Here is a 17,717-nt window from a genome sequence, read left to right as displayed (position 1 = left end):
AGATAAATATTTTGGAGGCCTAAATATTTTGAACTGGAGGTGTTTCCTTGTAAATTTATTATAGATGTATGCCTCTCGAGAGGAATGTATATAAACTGTACATGTATACATACACACATAATTCTCCAGAACAATTTACTGGATATGGAGACCCCCCCCAAAGAAGTCATTCCAAGCTGACATACTTTCTAAATTTCTCTCTCCTTTCTTCTCTCTATATTATTTGCTAGCAATAATGGAATCCTCTGGGTTTAAGCCAAAGAAATATCTGGGAGACAAGACCAGACTTTGCAGCCTTTTTTCCCCCCTGGGAGTGGCTTTTCTTATTTTCTTTTTAGTTTCTGATGAATGACTATAATCTATTTCTACCAAATTTAAATAAGTCCTCCTGCTGCCTTGTGTGTTTAACTAGGCAGGCAAAGGGAACTGGTTTGTTTAGGAAGCAGTGACTGAGAAACCCTGGCCAGGCGACAGAGGAGGGCAGAAAGAATCCAGACCAATTTGTATGTAGTATATTTTACTCCCATGAAATAAAACACATTTTTCATATTTGCTGAAAAGTAAAACAATAATATTGTACGAAATGTTATACACAGGGTAGGTTGTACATAGCAGTTTCAGAAACATCATTGCATCCACCAGAGAAACTATTCTAAAACTGATATTCACACATTTTTTTATAATAATAATATGTTAGAAACATACAGTGTGGCATTTAGTATATACATTCCTTTGCTCACAAGCGAAAAACCCTAATCGCTTCTGTATAACATGCTTTATTTTAAAGCCTAACCTTTAAAAACACTGTTGTGATAGTACTAACAACTGCTTTTTATAAAATTAATTTGACATTTCGATATATATACATCCTTTCAGTCATTTTAATGTTAACAATGCTAAACTTAAAAAATAACAAGCTTATAGTAATGTTAAAATGTCATATCCAGTCAAACATTTGTGTGTGTCCTTGCAACTGTTGGAAATACTTTGAGTGAAAGATGTCAGACATTGAGGAAATTCCTTTGAAATCAAAGGAGCTCTCTTTAAGTCAGTGGTTTCCTTTTCTCTTTATATCTTCTCTTTCTCTCCCTTTCTTGAGTGCCCACGACCTTCTCGCGTAACTCCCAGTCTTTCAAGGGCAGAGCTGCCCCAGCCGGCACGGTCCTAGGATCCGGGTGCCGTGGGCGAGGCTCACACCGGCCGGTCCACCGCATACTGGCAAGCACTCAGGTTGGACGCCGGGTTCTGCACGCTGGCGTAGCCGAAGCTGGAGTGCTGCTTTGCTTTCAGTCTCAGGCTGGCCAGGCTCGAGTTACACGTGTCCCTGTAAACGTACGGAGGAGTCGGCGGCGCGTAAGGACAGGCGGGTGTCGGCACCGCGGAATTCAGCGAGGGGCTGCTCAGGTTGTTCAAGTTATTCAGGCTATTGAGGCTGGAGCCCGGGACGCCGGTCACAGCTGAGGGCACCATGCTGGACGACATGCTCATGGAGGAGATGGAATTGGGTGGGGAGAACATGCTCTGCGATGACAGGGGGTTGACGTTCATAGAGTTGAAGAAAGGGAAGCTCTTGGTGGACAGAGAGGCTGACGTGAGACCCTTGGCGGCCCAGTTGTTGTAGGAATAGCCCGGGTACATGTCGTCGTAGGGCTGCATAAGGCCGTTGAACTGCGGCCCAAAGCCATTCTTGCACAGCTCGGCCTGCTGGTTCCGCTCCCGTTTTCTCCATTTGGCCCGGCGATTTTTGAACCAAACCTGAGGGTGGAGGGTAAGGGGGCAAACAGATGCCACAGAGCGGATTAGTAAAACCTCGATCCCAGAAAGCACCAGAGGCCACCACCTCTGAAAGACAGAGACACACACGTATGTGCGCGTGCACGCACGCACACATCCCGGCCCCCCAAATTCTCCCCAACCGCCTACTGCCTCTGGGGCCCCAGCTGCCTAAGCCCTGTCCAAGCAAGAGAAGCCTGGCGGGGTGAGGCCAGAGAGCACAGGCTCTGAGCGGCACCACAAACCCCAGTCCAACACCTGGCAGCCTGTGGGCGGCTTGTTCACTAACCCAGGCCCTCTTCAGGATCCAAAAACACTTACTGTAAAATAAATGCAGGGCAGCGGGGTTTTCCGCACAACCCTTAACCAGCGGCCTTGCAAACTTGCTTTCCTTCCAAAGCCACAGACACAGTGAAGAGGACAAGGAGATCCTGGGCACCAGAGGCCCAGGCTCTCTTTCACACAGCTCCTCCCTCCTGTCTCAGAACTCCCCTGCCGCCCCCCACTGCACAGAACGTGCTTTCACAACTGGCGCCAGGCCTTGACCCCCATCCTTGCCTAGCAAAAAAAAGGTATCAAAAAGCAAAAGATCACCTTCCCTACGGCCTCATATACTCCTCGAGCTTGGCTGGCAAATCTCTGGGAACCCAAAGTGGGCCGCTCAGTAGCCTCTCCCTCCCTTTGCCCACTCCAGGCCAGGCTCCTGCGCCCGGTGGTGCTCCTGCTGGGCCCAGACCTTTTGCTCCGCTTTGCAAGCAGCCCCCTAACCCGGTCAGCCCCCACCCGCGTCCGGTGGCCCCGACGCAACCCTTCTCTCAATCCACATCGGGCCCGCCCGTCGCCACAGACTGCGGCTTTTGTGTATTGGAGCGAGGCCTGGCCCCAGATTTCAGAGCTGACACCGGTGATGTTTCACATTACACATCTCAGTCGGGCCCAGCCGCCTAATCCTCTTTTTCCCCCCTTCTTCCTTTCATTCTCAATTTCCTTTTTATCCCCCTTCCTCTTTGCACCCGCCTGCTATAAAAAAGCACGCTTCACTCCTACTTGAAGGGACACACAGCGGGCCTGGATGGAGGCAGCCAGAGGGAGCGACAGCCCAGCATGGTAGTGACAGGGAACCTGGGAGGGATTGCAGAAAAATCGGAGGGGGTGGAGGAAAGAGGTCTTTTCCGAAGGATTCCAGAGAACCTACTGATTGTGTTTTTATCTTCGTTACTTGCAATTTCCACCCTAGGCCGTCTAAACTTTGCCCAGGCAAGAAGAGTACGTGCAAGTCCCATTCCCCTGATGCGCAGGAGAGCTAATGAAAGACTGACCTTGTGCAAAACCACGCGGCTGGAGAGCCAGAGTTCTAGCTCTGAGCAGTTAAACTAAAACCATTTTCAACTTCATCCCAGCTGTTATCCACCAGCATAGCCTCATATCCTACACAAATGCCACCCAGAGAGTGCCTTCGTTCCCTCTGCTTTGGGAAAACATTTTGGTCTTTATTTTTTTTTTCGTTATTGTTGTATAGTGTTTTCTTCTTTCTTCTCTGCTCTAACTGGAGGCTCTATTTTTCTATCCAGAGCTTTTTTTTTTTTCTCCCTTAACAGCAAAGCCTCTGAATCCTGCTATGTGTGTTTCTGCTTCCAGAATCCTAACACGTTTGGAGTTACCCACTGACCAGCATAAACCAGGATGTTGTTACTGGGTAATTTATTTAAGTTCACTTTTGCCAATCCATAAAGTACAGATTTGCTACAAAGGTAAGCCACCCCCACCTTTAAGGAAAAAAAAAAACTATTATCATTGGTAAGAAGGATATGAGTAACAATCTCCTAAGAAAAGATAAATAAACCAAACAGAAAAGTCTTTCTTCTTTTCTTCCTAAGAGGACTAACAGGATGGTAGGTGGTGTATCAAAACTGCTTCCGTAGATCACAAAGACTAAGGGATAGGGTGTGGGAAAGAACTGAATGGCCAAAAACCCTCAAAGACTATGTAAGGAGGATGAGCCGAGTAGAGAGAGAGAAGTCAGGGGTTGGGCTGCCCGCGTTTAAGTTTCCCAAGGAGGACCAAACCTTGCATGTCTCTGGCGGGTATTTCTTGTTAAAAGCGCACAGGTCGGAGCCTGTTCTCGCCTCCCCGCCTGGGAGGGATTTTATTAGCGCTCATCTGGCGACTGCAAGCCGGGAACACAATGCCCTGCACAGGGGAATGCCACGCGGCCCAGTTCGGGAGGGCTCGGGGTGGCGGCGCAGTGAGCGGGTGCCACTCCGGGCGCCAGCGCCAGGCCTACCGCGCGTCTCGTAAGGGGGAGCAGTAAGCTCCCCACGAGCCTCCGAGAGGCCTTCTGCCTCTGCAAAGGCACACCACCCGCGCCCGCCGGGGGACGCCGCCTTCCACACTCCCTCAGGGTCTACGCGGCCGGCATCTCTACAATGGCTTCCTTCCCAGCCTTCCCAGGCTCCGCGAGGGGTCCTACCCGAACTCGGGCTTCCGTAAGGTTGGTCCACACGGCGATTTCCTCGCGCGTGGACATGTCCGGGTAGCGGTTCCGCTGGAAAGTGGCCTCCAGTTCCTGCAGCTGCTGGCTGGTGAAGTGAGTGCGCTGCCGCCGTTGCCGCTTCTTCTTGGACGGGTCTTCGGTGCCCACGTCCTCATTCTTTCCCGGCTGGCTCTTATCTTTCTCTGAAAACGAAACACACAAAGGTTCCCGTCAACATGTCCACCTGCTACCCGCGAACTCCGGCTGGACCGGGCGGCAGAGGCCGGGGGAGAAATGAGCTGCCATGCAGGGGAGGAGTGTGTGCGTGGCCTCTCCGGGCCGCGGGGAGCGCTGCGACTGTAGGGTGTGCAGACGTGAGTGTGGGTGTGAGCGCCCCATCTCCTCCCCTCCCCCAGCGCCGCACGTTTTATTTACATGTTTATCTCAGAGCAAAGGCACCTTCATTTTTATAGCCTCTGCTTTCAAGTATATTTACACGCCTCTGCGCAGACACAGCAAATCTCCCCGGACACCCGCACGCGCGCCTTTTACAGAGCTCCCTCAGATCTCTATGCGGTTTCGGAAGGCCAGTAAAGGTATATTTGGGGATTCGGCCACCCACCCAAGTTCTTCTACGCTTTAGAAATATCGCTTCTTCTGCGGCGTAATTTCGGAAATACTTTTCTAACAGGCGCAGCTTCTCGGGAGCTGAAAGCCGAGAGAACAGGGACCGGGTTGGGAGGTTGGGGGACGGCCTCTGACCGTCTTCGAGTGGAGATGCTGGGATTTTTGTGACCCAGGAAACCTCGGGAGGCCAGGATGGGAATAGGGAAGAGTAGGAGAATGGCTCGCGTCGTTCGCGCCACCTCGGGCGGTCGAAGAGGAGAGAAAGGAACGCGGGGCCAAAAGAATCCTGGCTCCGGAAGTTCTGCGGGAAGCAAACTAAACGACCACTCCCACCACGCCTCCCCCAGGAGGGGCCGACTTCCTTGGGGGCGAGAAGGGCCGAGTGGCAAGGGGCGGCTGGACCCGAGTATCTGCGGGGCCGCGCGGCGCCTTACCTGCGGCCTCGGGGCTGGAGGTGTCAGAGATGGTGTGCACCTCCAGCCTGTGCTTGGAAGAGTCCAGGGAGCGGGTCTGACCGGGAGCCAGGACTGAAGCCATGGCCAGTCGCTGGGGATGGTGACAGGAGGAAGACGAGGAGGTGGCCAACAGCTTGGTCCCTACTGCTCGGTGCTCCAAGTGCAGCGGGCCTTTCATGCAGTTCATGGACGAAGGAGCGCGCCGCCCTACGAGTCCCGGGTTGCCGCCCGGCCGAAACCCCGTGGCCGCCGCCGCCTGCTCCGCTTTGCGCTCTAGGCGCGGAGTTTCCCCGCTGTGGCCGCCGCGGGCCAAGCCAGGGATCACAACCCCCGCTGAGTCTTTGAACCAAGCCGCCCCCGTCTCCTTCAGAAGGCTCTAGCGAAAGGGTCCGGCAGCGGAAAGTCAGCGGGCAAACGGAGACATGGGGATGTGGGTAGGAGGGCACAGCTCGGAGCGTCTTTGGGCAGCAGGCTTCCAAGCTCCAAAGCAAAACCAGAGTGGGCAAAGACCCCTTTCTTCCTTCCCTCCCTCCCCGAAGTACCCCTCCAATAAGGAAAGCTAACGGCGTTCGCGATCTGCCCGCCCCCCGCGCGGCAGCCCTGACAGCGAAGTGTCAAGAGTGACAGGGACAGGTAGCTGATATTAGATCCCCGGCAGCGGCTGCGGCAGCGGCTGCGGCAGCGGCGCGGGCCTCTGGGCGCACCCTCCGCTGCGCGCACACGCACACCCCCTCGGGCCGTCGAGCCCGAGCACGGACTCGCAGCAGCTCAACTCCCGGCACCTAGGCGAGCGACGGACCAGCTCTGCGGCTCCGAGCTTCCCTGTTGGCCTAACATCTTAAAACCAGAGGCGGGCTTCCTGGTGTCCAGACGTCACTTTGCCGAGGCCCTCCCAACCCTCCCCGCCTCCGCCTCCGCCTCCGCCTCCGCCTCCTCCTCCTCCCAGACTCTTCACCCAGCGGGAGTGACGTGGCTCCGCACCAATCAAGAGACCCCGAGCCACGGCGGAGGGGCAACCCTGTCTGCACCTATCAGCTGTGTGGGGCCGGGCTAATACCTCACTGCGCCCACCAAGTCTACACCGGCCGGCTCCCGGGAATTCGGCTCTGACCCCGGCCGAAGCGCTTTTAGTTCAGTCGAGGAGGTAGAGAGGCGAGGCTGGGAGTAAAAGGCTCTGGAGAAAGAAGCGGAAAGGTCGAGGGCTGAAAGGTACAAAGATCAACAAGCCTCCCCACCCCTTTCTTTTGTATCTCGCTACATCCAAGTCCAATTGAGAGATGTTTTTCTCTTCCTGGGTGGAAAGGAGACATCCTACTTAAACCCAGAATATTTAAAAAACAGCAACAAATCACCTCTCCGAGCTTAAATTTTCCAAACAGCCTGTCAAGTGAATGCTGCGCTAATCTGAAGAAGCTTTGCTTTAATTGCAAAGAAGACAAAGCCCTGAGAAGGCAGGCTAATAAATTAGAAATCGAGAAGCAAATGGATCCGTCAAAAGAAAATTACCTTGACTTTAAACAAACAACTGTTTGGTGGTTCACTCTGGATTTATACAAGAATAAAAAGTCGCCTCAGATCCCGTTTTCTGTAATGGTTATTAGTCCCCAGACAGAAAATACACAACAGAATAGAAACCCTAACCCAGCATTTTCAAAATGCTGAAAGCTTATCCATTCTATTTAGCGTTGATTAAGACACATATCCTAGATCTTTCAAATTCCTTGTACACTGTATTAAGCTTGTCCTAACCCTAGAGAGAGCCCGCTTTAAATTCGACTCTCTTGTTTACTTTATTATCAATCAGATTCAAATCCATAAAGCCTGCAGAATCAACAACCTTGAGCTAATTATATATAAAATATGCTTTAATGAATTTCTATACAATTAAGAATGTTGCCAAATAACCAATTTCAAGGATAACTCCTAAGTCATTTTCTTTTTCTAGGGAACTCAAGGCTGTTGAATCTTTAAAGTCCAAGCAGGCAGAGGCAGTGGGGTAGGGGCGAAGGGCAAAAGCCTAGGAGAGCACTCAGCTAGGAAAAGCAAATTCTTATTCAATTATTTTTAAAAAAGGAAAAAAAAACCCCCACACCTTTGGGGACATCCAACTCTTTACAATACTGTTTCCAAAAAACTTAAATTTCCAAATAAATTAAAGAAATACGAATGTATTGTTCAAAATAATTTTTGGAAGTTCTTTTGTCCTCTGCTTAGGTCATCAAGAGAGCAAAAACTAATCTCCTTTGGATTTTTGCACTGGTGATTGCTTTATTGTGGAGTTAGTGTTATCATCCCTGAATGTGTATTTGTTTGACATTACAGTCAATGATTTGTAACACCAGTATGAGGTATCTTCAGAAAACTCCCTCCTTGTCCTTGTTCACAGGATTGGGAAACGTATGCAGTCTGGGGCAGAGTGGATGAAACAGACTACGAACACGTTTGGAACCTATGTGTCTCTCCTTTGCCTGGCTCTCCCTGCCAAACCCTATCTGCAACTCCTTACCCCGTTTTAAACATGCTTGAGAGCCATCCAGAGAACCGAATGAGAATTGTTCTTCAGTCTCTCCCCAGAAGAATCATCCCACTTTAAGAAAAATATAGCTGCAAGGAGGAATTTTCTTTATAGTAAGGTTTAAATCGGCATTTCTGGTTTTAACCTTTTATTCCAGTTCACCCCATTTCAAGCATACACACACCTGCTCAGTTCAGAACACATCCCCATGTGACAGGTCTGCATTAGCTAAGGCTCATACATCCAGCTATATTAGGTCCTGCAATCTTATCACTAAATTATACATATTACACCAGCAGCCTGTTGGTAAAGAAGGTTAAATTAATTTACATTCTGCTCATTATCTGGTGCTTAAATGACGCATTTTATCCCAGAGATTTGGCGGAGAATCTCCTCAGACCCCACAGCGTTTCACCGAAGACAATGCTCTTACATTTGTAGTGGTTTTTAATCTGATAAGACTCTAATTTGCTTAAGTCTTTTAAATAAGGGTTTTAAATGTTTCTAGCCATTTTCTTATTGAATTTCCTCTGATTCCCCCAAGATCATAAAGTATATGTGTAAAGTAAATATTTCCTCCCATTGCACTGCCAGCCGATGACCTATAACTAAGTCAATATGAATCCAGCTCTTTTCTGCCCAATGTGTTTACTAATCATATTCCAGTTTCTTCTTTTTAAACCTCAGCATAGCTGCGATCCCCAAAATACCAAACCCATAAGGCTTCATTTCATGAGGAAACTCCATTGCATGAAAGAACGAAAAACTCCCCACCATAATGAGCATACTTTCTTTCTTAGTATTGGTTTCTTTGAGAGTCAAACCCCGGAGTTGCAATTTTTGGTGGAGGCTCTTGGTGTTTCTCAAAACTCCTTACTCAGGAGAGCTGAGAAGCTCCACAGAGCAATATTGATATTGAAGCTCATCTCTCATTAAATCTACAGAATTTTAAATTCTGTGGCTCTGTTGACTAACAGAACTCACATCATGGGCAAATACACATATGAAAGACCTAGTCTCCAAATCAGCTTCCAAAGTGGTTGAAAAACTCAAGGGCAAGGACAGCTCCTCATAGTACCAAATTGTGGGAGATATTGGAAGTACTGGTGATCTCCAGGCAGCCTAAAAGCCTAAAGAGTTGAAGAATCTTAAATTGTATCTATCCATTGCAAAGTCAAGTAGAAAATAAAGACAATTATCTGGAGATCTCTGGTTAAAGTAAGAACATAACCATATCTAACAATCAATCAATCATCTATCTAGATATGCACATACATAATATATAATGCCTCCCGCCAACCATCGACTTAGCTGGAAAGACATTTCTTTGCAGTTTTCCAGAGTTTCAACTCTCTCCGGATGTCCTAATCACTTCACACTTGGCGAGTCTGGCTGACTCCCTTCTCAGGCCCAACAGAATCCATTCCATGGATGGTGGGAATACGCCAACATGAAACGTCTAGGTGGCAAAAACCAACTAGGAGGAAACCAAGTAACACTTTTCGATGGGAACAGTGGTGGTGGTGGTGGGCAACTTTGGAGACTTAATCTACAAAAAACTTGTGAGTGCACAGATGTTGGTAGTACAGACAAGGAAGGGGTTGAAAGTAATCCTTTGTATTTTGCAGGTTGAGCACTACCCTTGCTCCCCCACGCACCCATTCTTCTTTGACTGGTTCTAGAAATTTCTAAGATTTCCTAGACTCCGTCACAGAAATTTCCAATCCAGAAAAAAAATCAGGATGCTCAGTTCAGGGAAACTGGAGGTGCTGCTGTAAGGCCTCCATGGAAGGAAGCCCAGTGCAGGTTTGAGTTTTCAAATCAAAAGACATTCAAGAATTCTCAGTTGGGTTTTCTTGCTTATTCTTTCAAGGCAAGACCCTTGAGGAGGGAAATGTGTGACACAGGGTCAGGCGTGTTTTGAGCTGCTGGTATTTGCCACCGATTACCAGTCTTAAGGTCTTATTTAATTTCACACTCTTTAGTGGTAGTTGTGCAAAGCCTGGTTGGCCCTTGCGGCAAAATTGGTTGGACTGCGGGGCCAAACTCTGGTGCAGTGGCCCAAGTATGGACTGATATCCAACCAATTGAGCCACAACTTTTGGGAAAAAAAATCTGTCCTCAAAGCTCACATGCGAGATGGCTCAATTAGGTGTCTCCTTTGGGTGTTAGATCATATAGCGGTGGGGGTCTTGCTCTGGTTCAGACCAGCTCAAGGCCTTGGCCTGCCCAGAGTCAGGTCAGAGTCCCGTGAAGGGCATGATTGTGTGTGAGTGCGCATGTGGTGTAAGGCACAGAGGTCAGATGGAGACCTTGCCCTCTGCCCAAGAAGTGGCCTTTCCTCCCCTCCTACTTCTGCCTGCCCTTTCTTCACACACAAATAGAGCTGGAAAGACCCTTTAGTTGCACCTCTGCCCCACCCGCTCCAGCCACAAAGTGGAAACACCCAGAAATTAAAAACTTTACCGTTACTGATCCCCCTCCCCAGACCATTCTCTAAATGGATTAAAAAAGTGCTGGTTTGTGAAAAGGGGCAGATTCTTTTCTGAATCATAAATCTGTGCATGTACTGAGCAACACCCACATTCTCTGGGTCCCTGCAAACGGCATCCATATATTTTTAGTCTCACACACTCAGTCACTTAAGGTTTGGAGTAACTGGCTGGGGGTGCTTGGGGTGGCAGGGGGAGGTACCCCCACAATGGCGCCTGAAGAGAAAAGCAGGGATTAGTCGAGGCAGGGTGGGTGGGGGGCATGCCTCTGAAACCATGAAACCCACGTGCTATATGCCTTTTCACATTAGTTTGTTAACTCTGCAGCTTTATTAGGCCATCATTTAATCTTAGAAAACAGCTAGCTGTGTAAAAGTCAAATAAAGGGAAGGGTATAAATTTGTGTAAGCCGAAGGGGAAAGATAGGGTTAGATGGGGGACAGAGAGAGAGAGAGAGAGAGAGAGCGGTAAAAGAAAATGAGATAGACATTAACATCCAGGTCCAGAGAGGAGAACTGGCGAGGGACTGGCTAAAGTCACTTTTAAAAACCGGATTAAAACGCACCTCTTTTTCTCTTTTCTGTGTTTCTCCCCTCTAGCTCTTGTCCGTCTCCTTTTTCTATTTCTCTTGCTCTCCCTTCTTTCTGTCTTCCCTCTCCCAGACATGCTGGTAGCTAACATTCAGCATTAGTTGTCATGGTGACCATAAATCACATAAATCCAAAAATACCCACCTATAATCTGAGATGAAGCTTTTATTTCCCTAGCGAAATAATATTTTAAAAGCTGTCAGCTGACAAAAAAAAAAAAAAAAAGGAACCCACCTCATCGTAGTAACCCAAGTAATATATTACTTCTAAAGGTTTAAATTAAAATGTCAGCCTCTTAAAAACATGCTGCGAGAATTTTGGGCACTCTTCCTGTCAGATTCTTACAATGAAGTTGATTCCACCACTCCTGATCACTCTTTAACACACATACACCATTTTGCTGCTCATTTTCTTTCTATTAATTTCTTTCCTCCCCTCCCACCTATCTTAGTCTGTGCAGACTCTGCCTTAGCTTGTAAAAGAAAGGAGTCTCCACCTGGATCAGAAAGAGGTTGAATCCTCTGCCTGAGCCTTTTGAGGACCTCCTGTGTTCGTCCTTTCATCAATCACTTCCCCAAAGGAAAGATGGGGTTTGGGGGAAGAAAAGGTTATCGTCAGGATCCAAATGGGGGTGACTCCGTAGAGGAACTGAGAAGAAAGAAATGCAGAGAGGGGGACTAGGGGTGTGGGGGCAGGGGCAGACAGAGTGGTGAACTGACCTGGACGACCAGTTTCTGCGGTTAAGTCTAGCCTAGGAAAGGTACCTATATTCTCTCACTCCTGCCTTTTTCCTCCTAAGAGCAAACTTTCCTATTTGGAGACCCCGGTGGGGGAGGGGGGTGATGGCCACAGTTGGGCCTTTTGTCTTCTACCTTGGGCTTGTTGTCTTTTGCCGATCTTTGGATTACAGGGTATTCGCCTAGATGAAGAGCCATTAATTACCCATTCAGTCAATATTAGGAAGACGACAAAGCTTTTTACATAGGATTAAGAAGACATCAGATTGTTCCATTAGTATATTCCTGCTCACGAATAAGCTTTCGTTATACATTTCCTTTTCCCTCCCGAGTCGCTCTAACAACTGCTACATATATTAACAGCGGGCGGTGAGAAATAACAGCCCAACCAGCCTCGAGAAAAACTTTGAGCGCGCCTGGTGTCGGTAGCAAGGAACACGACGACCTGTAAAGCCTACCTCCGCAGGCGGGGATCCGCAGGGACTGACTACATATTGCACAACTGGTACAATTTCCCCCGACGGGGAAAAAACCCACAAAACGCAGAGGCAGCGTCTACCAATAAGCTAGAGTTGGCGGGGGGTGGGGTGGGGGGGGGCGGTAGTAAAGAAAATGGAAATCTCTTCTCCTTAACCCTGTTCCCCTCTCTGGTCGCTTCTGCCTCAGACTTCATGCCCCTTCTGCTTGCCCCTGTCGCTTGCTCGGGCCTCACCTCTAAGAGCCCTGGACCCTCTGAACATCCCCCTTCTTTCAGACCACGCTCCGGCCCAGGGCACTGCAGCCTGTCCCACCATTTCGCGTTTCTCTAGAGATGATCCGGATTGCGCTCTCGCTTGGATCCTTGTTAGCATGAAAGCGGCTTCACGATGGCGAAGGGAAACCGGCTTATTTGCTTTCAGGGGGTACATTAGGAATCCAAGTAGTATGTGCTCGGCAAACATTTGCTGACTGAATGAATGCAGGCTTTGCGGCCGCCGAGGCGGCGGGGGTTAGCCCGGGTCCTCTGAAGAAGACTGGGATCTAGCTGCTTGCTGAGTGTGTGTGTGTGCAGCTGGGGGCGCCCCAAGGGGCCTTGGAATCCCCCTCCCAAGGGAAGGAGGTCTGAACACACCAGAGACTTGGGTGAGACTCTTGGCAGCATCCACTGAGCCAAAGCTATTTAAAAATTAATGGCGTCTCTTGGGGAAGGCCCGGCCGAGGTACCCGCCCACGTATGGTCGCGGAAGCTGGGCGCCGGGACCTTGGGGCGGCAGCTCTGTCCGATTTCAGCCCGCAAGCCAGAGCCACCGCCCCGAAACTTTAAGGGTTACTGACAGGGGAGGATCACTCCCTCCCCTTCCTGCAAGTCAAGAGCACTTTTCGACTTCAGCAAGGAGGCTTCTTTCCACCCAAAGCAAGAAGTCAAGGATCTCCGTTCCTTGACTCCTAGGGGACGTTCTCAGCGGACTCCCACCCCTTCTTTCTGGGGGTACAGTTTAACTTGCCAACTCTCCTTCCCTCCACCTGGGTGCCTAGCCATTCCTCTTTCAACCCTCTCTCCACCCCCTGGCCTTAAGGGTCTCCAGCAGACCTCATGCCTCCTCTAGTTTCAGGGTTCCAGCCAGGCTGTGGGTCAGCCCAATGGCTATCAAGGGGATGAGGGTTCCCTTGGGAAGGAAGGCAGAGCTGGAGCCTTCCAGAGGTTAACCTTGTCTTAACCTTAGAGACCGTTTTCAGTCTTCAACGAGGGAGGACACACTGGTTTTGGGGGTTGAGGAGAGGGTTGTGCCAATATAAAGTGTCATGATTCCTTTTGAAAACCGCCTGTCATTGCAAACATTTTTTTCTTTTTGAAAGCAAAAAACAAAACAAAACAAAACTTATAAAAAAATAAAGGAGAAAACTTTTTTCTTTTAAAAGCAGGTTGTGTCCAGGAGTTTGCATATCACATAAGTTAAACTTAACCTGTATTCAGTAGAGGGGACTCTGACAACCTCCTTGTGAGGCACTGTAGTTTTGGCTATTCGTGTGTGACTTTTTTTTTTTTTTTTTTTTTTTTTGGTCTACCACATCCCTAAAAGCCAATAAAATCAAGTTTTTCGGCATTTCTCCCTATCACATGCCTCTTCTTAATTAATGGTATTAAACATGTTTAGGCAGCAATTTCCCTCTTTGGTCCAAAAGGCAGAAAACAGATTGTTGCCAGTGTAGAGCCTTTCATTTGCACTAAAATAATCCTGGCCTGAAAGTAATGGTTAAGAAAACAATCGTTCACTATTTCTAGTTCTTTATTTACCTGCTAATTATCAAAAGTGGATGCCCAGTGGCCCGAGTGGGAACTGTGACAGAAGCAGAAAAGAGCAGCTTTCCGCAGCTTCTTGCCCACCTAGGTGGCCCCCCTATTCCATTTCAAGCCTCTCCTCCAACAGGCCCTACCTCCCTAGTTTAGATGGAGACCATCTGTCCTCAGAAACCATGCCTGGGCTCTAGAAGCCCTGGGTTGGGGTGGGGATAGAAGACATTCTGTATCATTCCCGCTCCCATTGCATCGGAAAACATCAGTCTCAGCTTGGGGGCTGCCAGCCCACCCTATGCAAAGTGAAATTGGGGAGCTCCCCCAGTCTGGCCAGAGCCAGGACTGAACCTGCACAAAATATTTCCCTGAGGGGAGACATTGCTGTTCTTGATTTTTAACCATATCCCAAACATACTTCGGTCTAATAATTTATTTTTACGACCGATTATCAAACAGAGGAAGAATTTAACACAATCTTAATGACAGAAATCACCCGATGTTATCTCTGCATGGCCCCATTTAACCCCATGGGGTTAATCTCGGACAAGTGAGCGTTTAACTGGCCCAGCAGGAGGACTCCCGATTTTGTGGTGTCGGGAGTGCTCTGCTCCAGACCACTTTAGAAGTTTTATTTAGACAAATGATAATTTTCTCAGATTTACTGGGAAGCCCAAATGCAGGGCCTTTGTTTTCTTCTTAGTAATATGGTTTGTTTACTTGGCGGGGGGTCCCAATTCGCCCCTCTCCGGCACACATTACATTTGTATCCTTACACTTTAATCCGGAAAGAGGGGGTTAGGGGCTGAGGGTGATGGGGAGCTTTATCTCCTCACACTATCAAAGGTCAACAACTCCCTAAGGCTAGGCACTTATTATTATAGTAACCTGGAAAATCCGGAGAATAGCAGAACAGTTAAGTTTAAGTTTCTCATGAATTCTAAGGGAAAGCTTGTCCCCTCATCCACACACACACACACACACACACACCTAAAGGGTAAGTTTCAGTCCAGCAAAGGTCTGTGCAGTGGGTTGGAGACGTTTTAACTTTTACACAAGCCTGCAGACTTTGAGCAGCAGTGTCCCTTGACTCGTCCACAATGAAACCAGCTAATTCAGCAACGACACCACCAAGACCCGAGGCCTCGCAACCTGCACAACAGGTAAGTTCGCGTCGACAGGGGCACACACTTCAGCACACCCTTGACTGCTGCGCACAGTCTCTGCCCTCAGGCTCAACGGGGCTCCAGTGAGCTCTTCCACCCCTCGGCCAGGCGAATCTTTGCCAACACAAGCCTCCGGTGCTTGCCTTCCGCGGTAAACCCCGCACCCACAAGCCTGGGCGGGGCTCGGCTAAGAGCCGCAGGGGCGGGGTGGACCCTTGGTGGTGCTGCACGCAGTGGGACATGGCCGGCGACAGAGGTCGCTGTTGGACTACTTTTCCGCGCCAGCTCGAGGCACAGAAGTAGGTTGGGGTGTGGGCAGGAGATCAGGCCGCAAGGAGAGAGCGAGAAAGAGCAAGAGGGAGAGGTGTTGGGTCTCAGGAGTGCAGTCTAATTTTGGGAAAGGAATTAACGTCCCTGGGACGGCTATTTCCCGTCCCACCCAGAGTCCAAGTGTCTAAGTCAAGGAGCAGGCACGCCAAGTCTGGCGGCCTCGCCTGCGTGCGCCTTACCCGAAGCCTAGAGGCCCGGAGGCGGGTGCCCTGCGCGCGGCCTGCGCTTCGCTCCCGGCCTTACCAGTGGCGCCGGGATGCTGCCGCGGGAAGAGCTTGCTGCTGGCTGCCTCTTTCCGGCTCTCGGGAGAGTCTGTGAACTCGACCTTTTTGATTTCGGAGTCTTTGGAGAAGAGGCATTCAACGGCCGCCGGCTGCACGCCTGGGCCACGCGCGCCCGCCCCACAAGCGGGTAGAGAGACGCCCGGGACCGCCGCGGAAAGAAGCGGGGTTGTGGGGAGGTGGGGCAGGAGCAGGACGAAGAAGAGAAAGAGGGACAAAGAGCAAAGACCCAGTTAGAGGAAAGGGCAGAGGGCACTCCCGTCTCCCGGACCCTCTGGCAACCCGGCGCAGGGTAGCGTACTGTTTTCCGCGCCTCCCTGGGGCTTCCAGCGGCTCCCTCCGGGAGAAGTAGGCCCCGGGCGTCGGGACGCGGCGAGCGGCTCCCTCCCTATCCGCAGCGGCCCCTCACCCCCATACTCCGGGAGAGGCCACCGGCGTCCCGGTTCTGATTCCCTTTCTGTCCCGGCCTGCCCCTCCTGGAAGAGCCCCTAGCCGCTGCCTCGCCAAGCGGCCAGTGCCCTCTCGCCGCCCTCGCGCGATGCGGTCTCCCGTCGGGGGTGCCCGGGGCAGGAGGAGCGACTCTTACCTAATTGCACACACGCCGACACTAGTTTGCGGCAGTTGGTCTCCATTCCCCGTTATCTGCAAAATAAAGGAGGAGGGCGGTGAGAAGCGGCGGTCGCCAAGCGTGCCGGGCTCCGTGGAGCGAGGCTACCTGTGGGGCGGACAACCTCAAATTCGCTGTTAAGTGCCCACTCGGTGCTGGGTTTCAGGCGTGTTTCTCTGATCTGACAGCCTCTGGCTGCCCAGCCTCAGCCCTACCCTAGCCCCTGGCCCAGGACATCTGGACGGACCTGAGGGGGACCTCGCCCTCCAGAGTTTCAGTGAATGGGCCCAGGCCCTCTTGAGGGATAAATCCATCGTGTTCTGGGGGACTTTGGCTGTGGAGCTACTTACAAGATGTTTGTATCAGGCCTTAAGAGCCCTTCTGAACACGGGGCGAAACTTAGATAAAAATTTGGGGGTGAGTGAAGAGGACTTGCCCCTTGAGGAAGTTGTGTGGAAGGCCACCTTTAAGCACGGCGCTTTCCGTGAACCTTTGTAGAACCTCAGCGTCAACTTGTAACTGTCCTATACAACAGGCTGTCCTCGATTTTCTGTAATTCTGAAATGAACGGGACTCTAAGGTTCTTTGCCTAGGGTGCTCCAGGAGCCAGCTGGCTTCGGGCCTCTCATCCGTCAGGAGCCACTTTTCCATATTTAGCCACACTTTTCCCTGGAGATACTTACCCGGCCATTTATTTACCCTAAAGTAAGATTTAAGATCGCAGAGGAGGGAAACGGTGGTGGACTGAGTGAGACAGAGGGGAACAGGGCAAAAGTCCGGAGGGTTTTCTTTCCACCAAGGACGTAGAAATAACTCGTAGAGAACGGCTCCCCCGATTCTCCCCGGAGAACCAAATCTTTTTCAAATTTCCAACCACAGCGCAGCGAGCCAAGCCTTTAACGCGCGCCCCCTTGCCCGCCACAGGCAAACCGGGAGAGGTGGGTGGCGAGATACCCTGTCGGGGTGGGTAGAAGAGCCGCGGCTGCTTTAAAGACCGAAGAAAAGAAAGAAGGTCTCGGGCTCCCCAGGCCCTTCGGATCTCGGCGTCTGCCTCTCTTCAAACTAACCAGGGTACGCCGGCGGCGGGAGGGCCCCCTTCGCTCGGGTCCGGGGCTAAGGGTAGGAGCGGGCGTTGCCCCTTTGGCCCAAGTGCTGAGGCGGGGCAGGGAGCTGCGGGTCTGGCTCTAGTCTGGGTCGTATTTCCCGGCTCCTCGGCCTCTCTTGGAACGAGCCGGGCCTCGGGGGCCTCTGGCCAAGGTCGTGGCTTAGAGGAGGGGCTGCCCAGCGCGGCGGCGTGGGGATCCAGGGGTTCCCCGCACCCGCTATCTGGGACGTGGGCGGGGGCTCTGCGGATCCTTGCAGGCCCGGGGGCCCAGAAGTAGCAGTTTGGCGGCTCCAG

At 50.7% G+C, this 17,717-nt stretch overlaps 1 protein-coding gene across 2 annotated transcripts; it reads right to left on the bottom strand.

The window, feature by feature from the left end:
* Positions 1-500: 500 nt before the first annotated feature.
* On the bottom strand, positions 501-16,343 carry LOC111157138 (paired like homeodomain 2). 2 transcript variants are annotated; one of them, XM_022518404.1, is made up of 4 exons: positions 16,298-16,343; positions 15,674-15,811; positions 4,244-4,449; positions 1,192-1,755 (listed from the first exon to the last, which is right to left on the bottom strand). In XM_022518404.1, the coding sequence occupies exons 1-4, from the start codon at positions 16,341-16,343 to the stop codon at positions 1,192-1,194; spliced, it is 954 nt and encodes a 317-aa protein (XP_022374112.1). The 2 variants fall into 2 exon arrangements, with proteins under 2 accessions (XP_022374103.1, XP_022374112.1); XM_022518395.1 differs by lacking the exons at positions 15,674-15,811; positions 16,298-16,343 and adding an exon at positions 5,308-5,515 and having other exon boundaries at positions 501-1,755.
* Positions 16,344-17,717: the final 1,374 nt, after the last annotated feature.

This window comes from Enhydra lutris, unplaced genomic scaffold (assembly GCF_002288905.1).
Source record: "Enhydra lutris kenyoni isolate GAN:26980312 unplaced genomic scaffold, ASM228890v2 scaffoldscaffold3, whole genome shotgun sequence".
Lineage (NCBI taxonomy): Eukaryota > Metazoa > Chordata > Mammalia > Carnivora > Mustelidae > Enhydra > Enhydra lutris.
The sequence above is the reverse complement of the archived record's forward strand: the minus strand, read 5'-3'. Positions and strand labels throughout refer to the sequence as shown.

Bases quoted from the DNA above. Each gene is read 5' to 3' on its own strand.
- LOC111157138 (XM_022518395.1), bottom strand. From the start codon at position 5,515: ATGAACTGCATGAAAGGCCCGCTGCACTTGGAGCACCGAGCAGTAGGG. The intron at 4,450-5,307 runs GTAAGGCGCCGC...TTTCGTTTTCAG, and splicing joins CTCCAGCCCCGAGGCCGCAG to AGAAAGATAAGAGCCAGCCG. The intron at 1,756-4,243 runs GTAGGACCCCTC...CTCCACCCTCAG, and splicing joins TTACGGAAGCCCGAGTTCGG to GTTTGGTTCAAAAATCGCCG.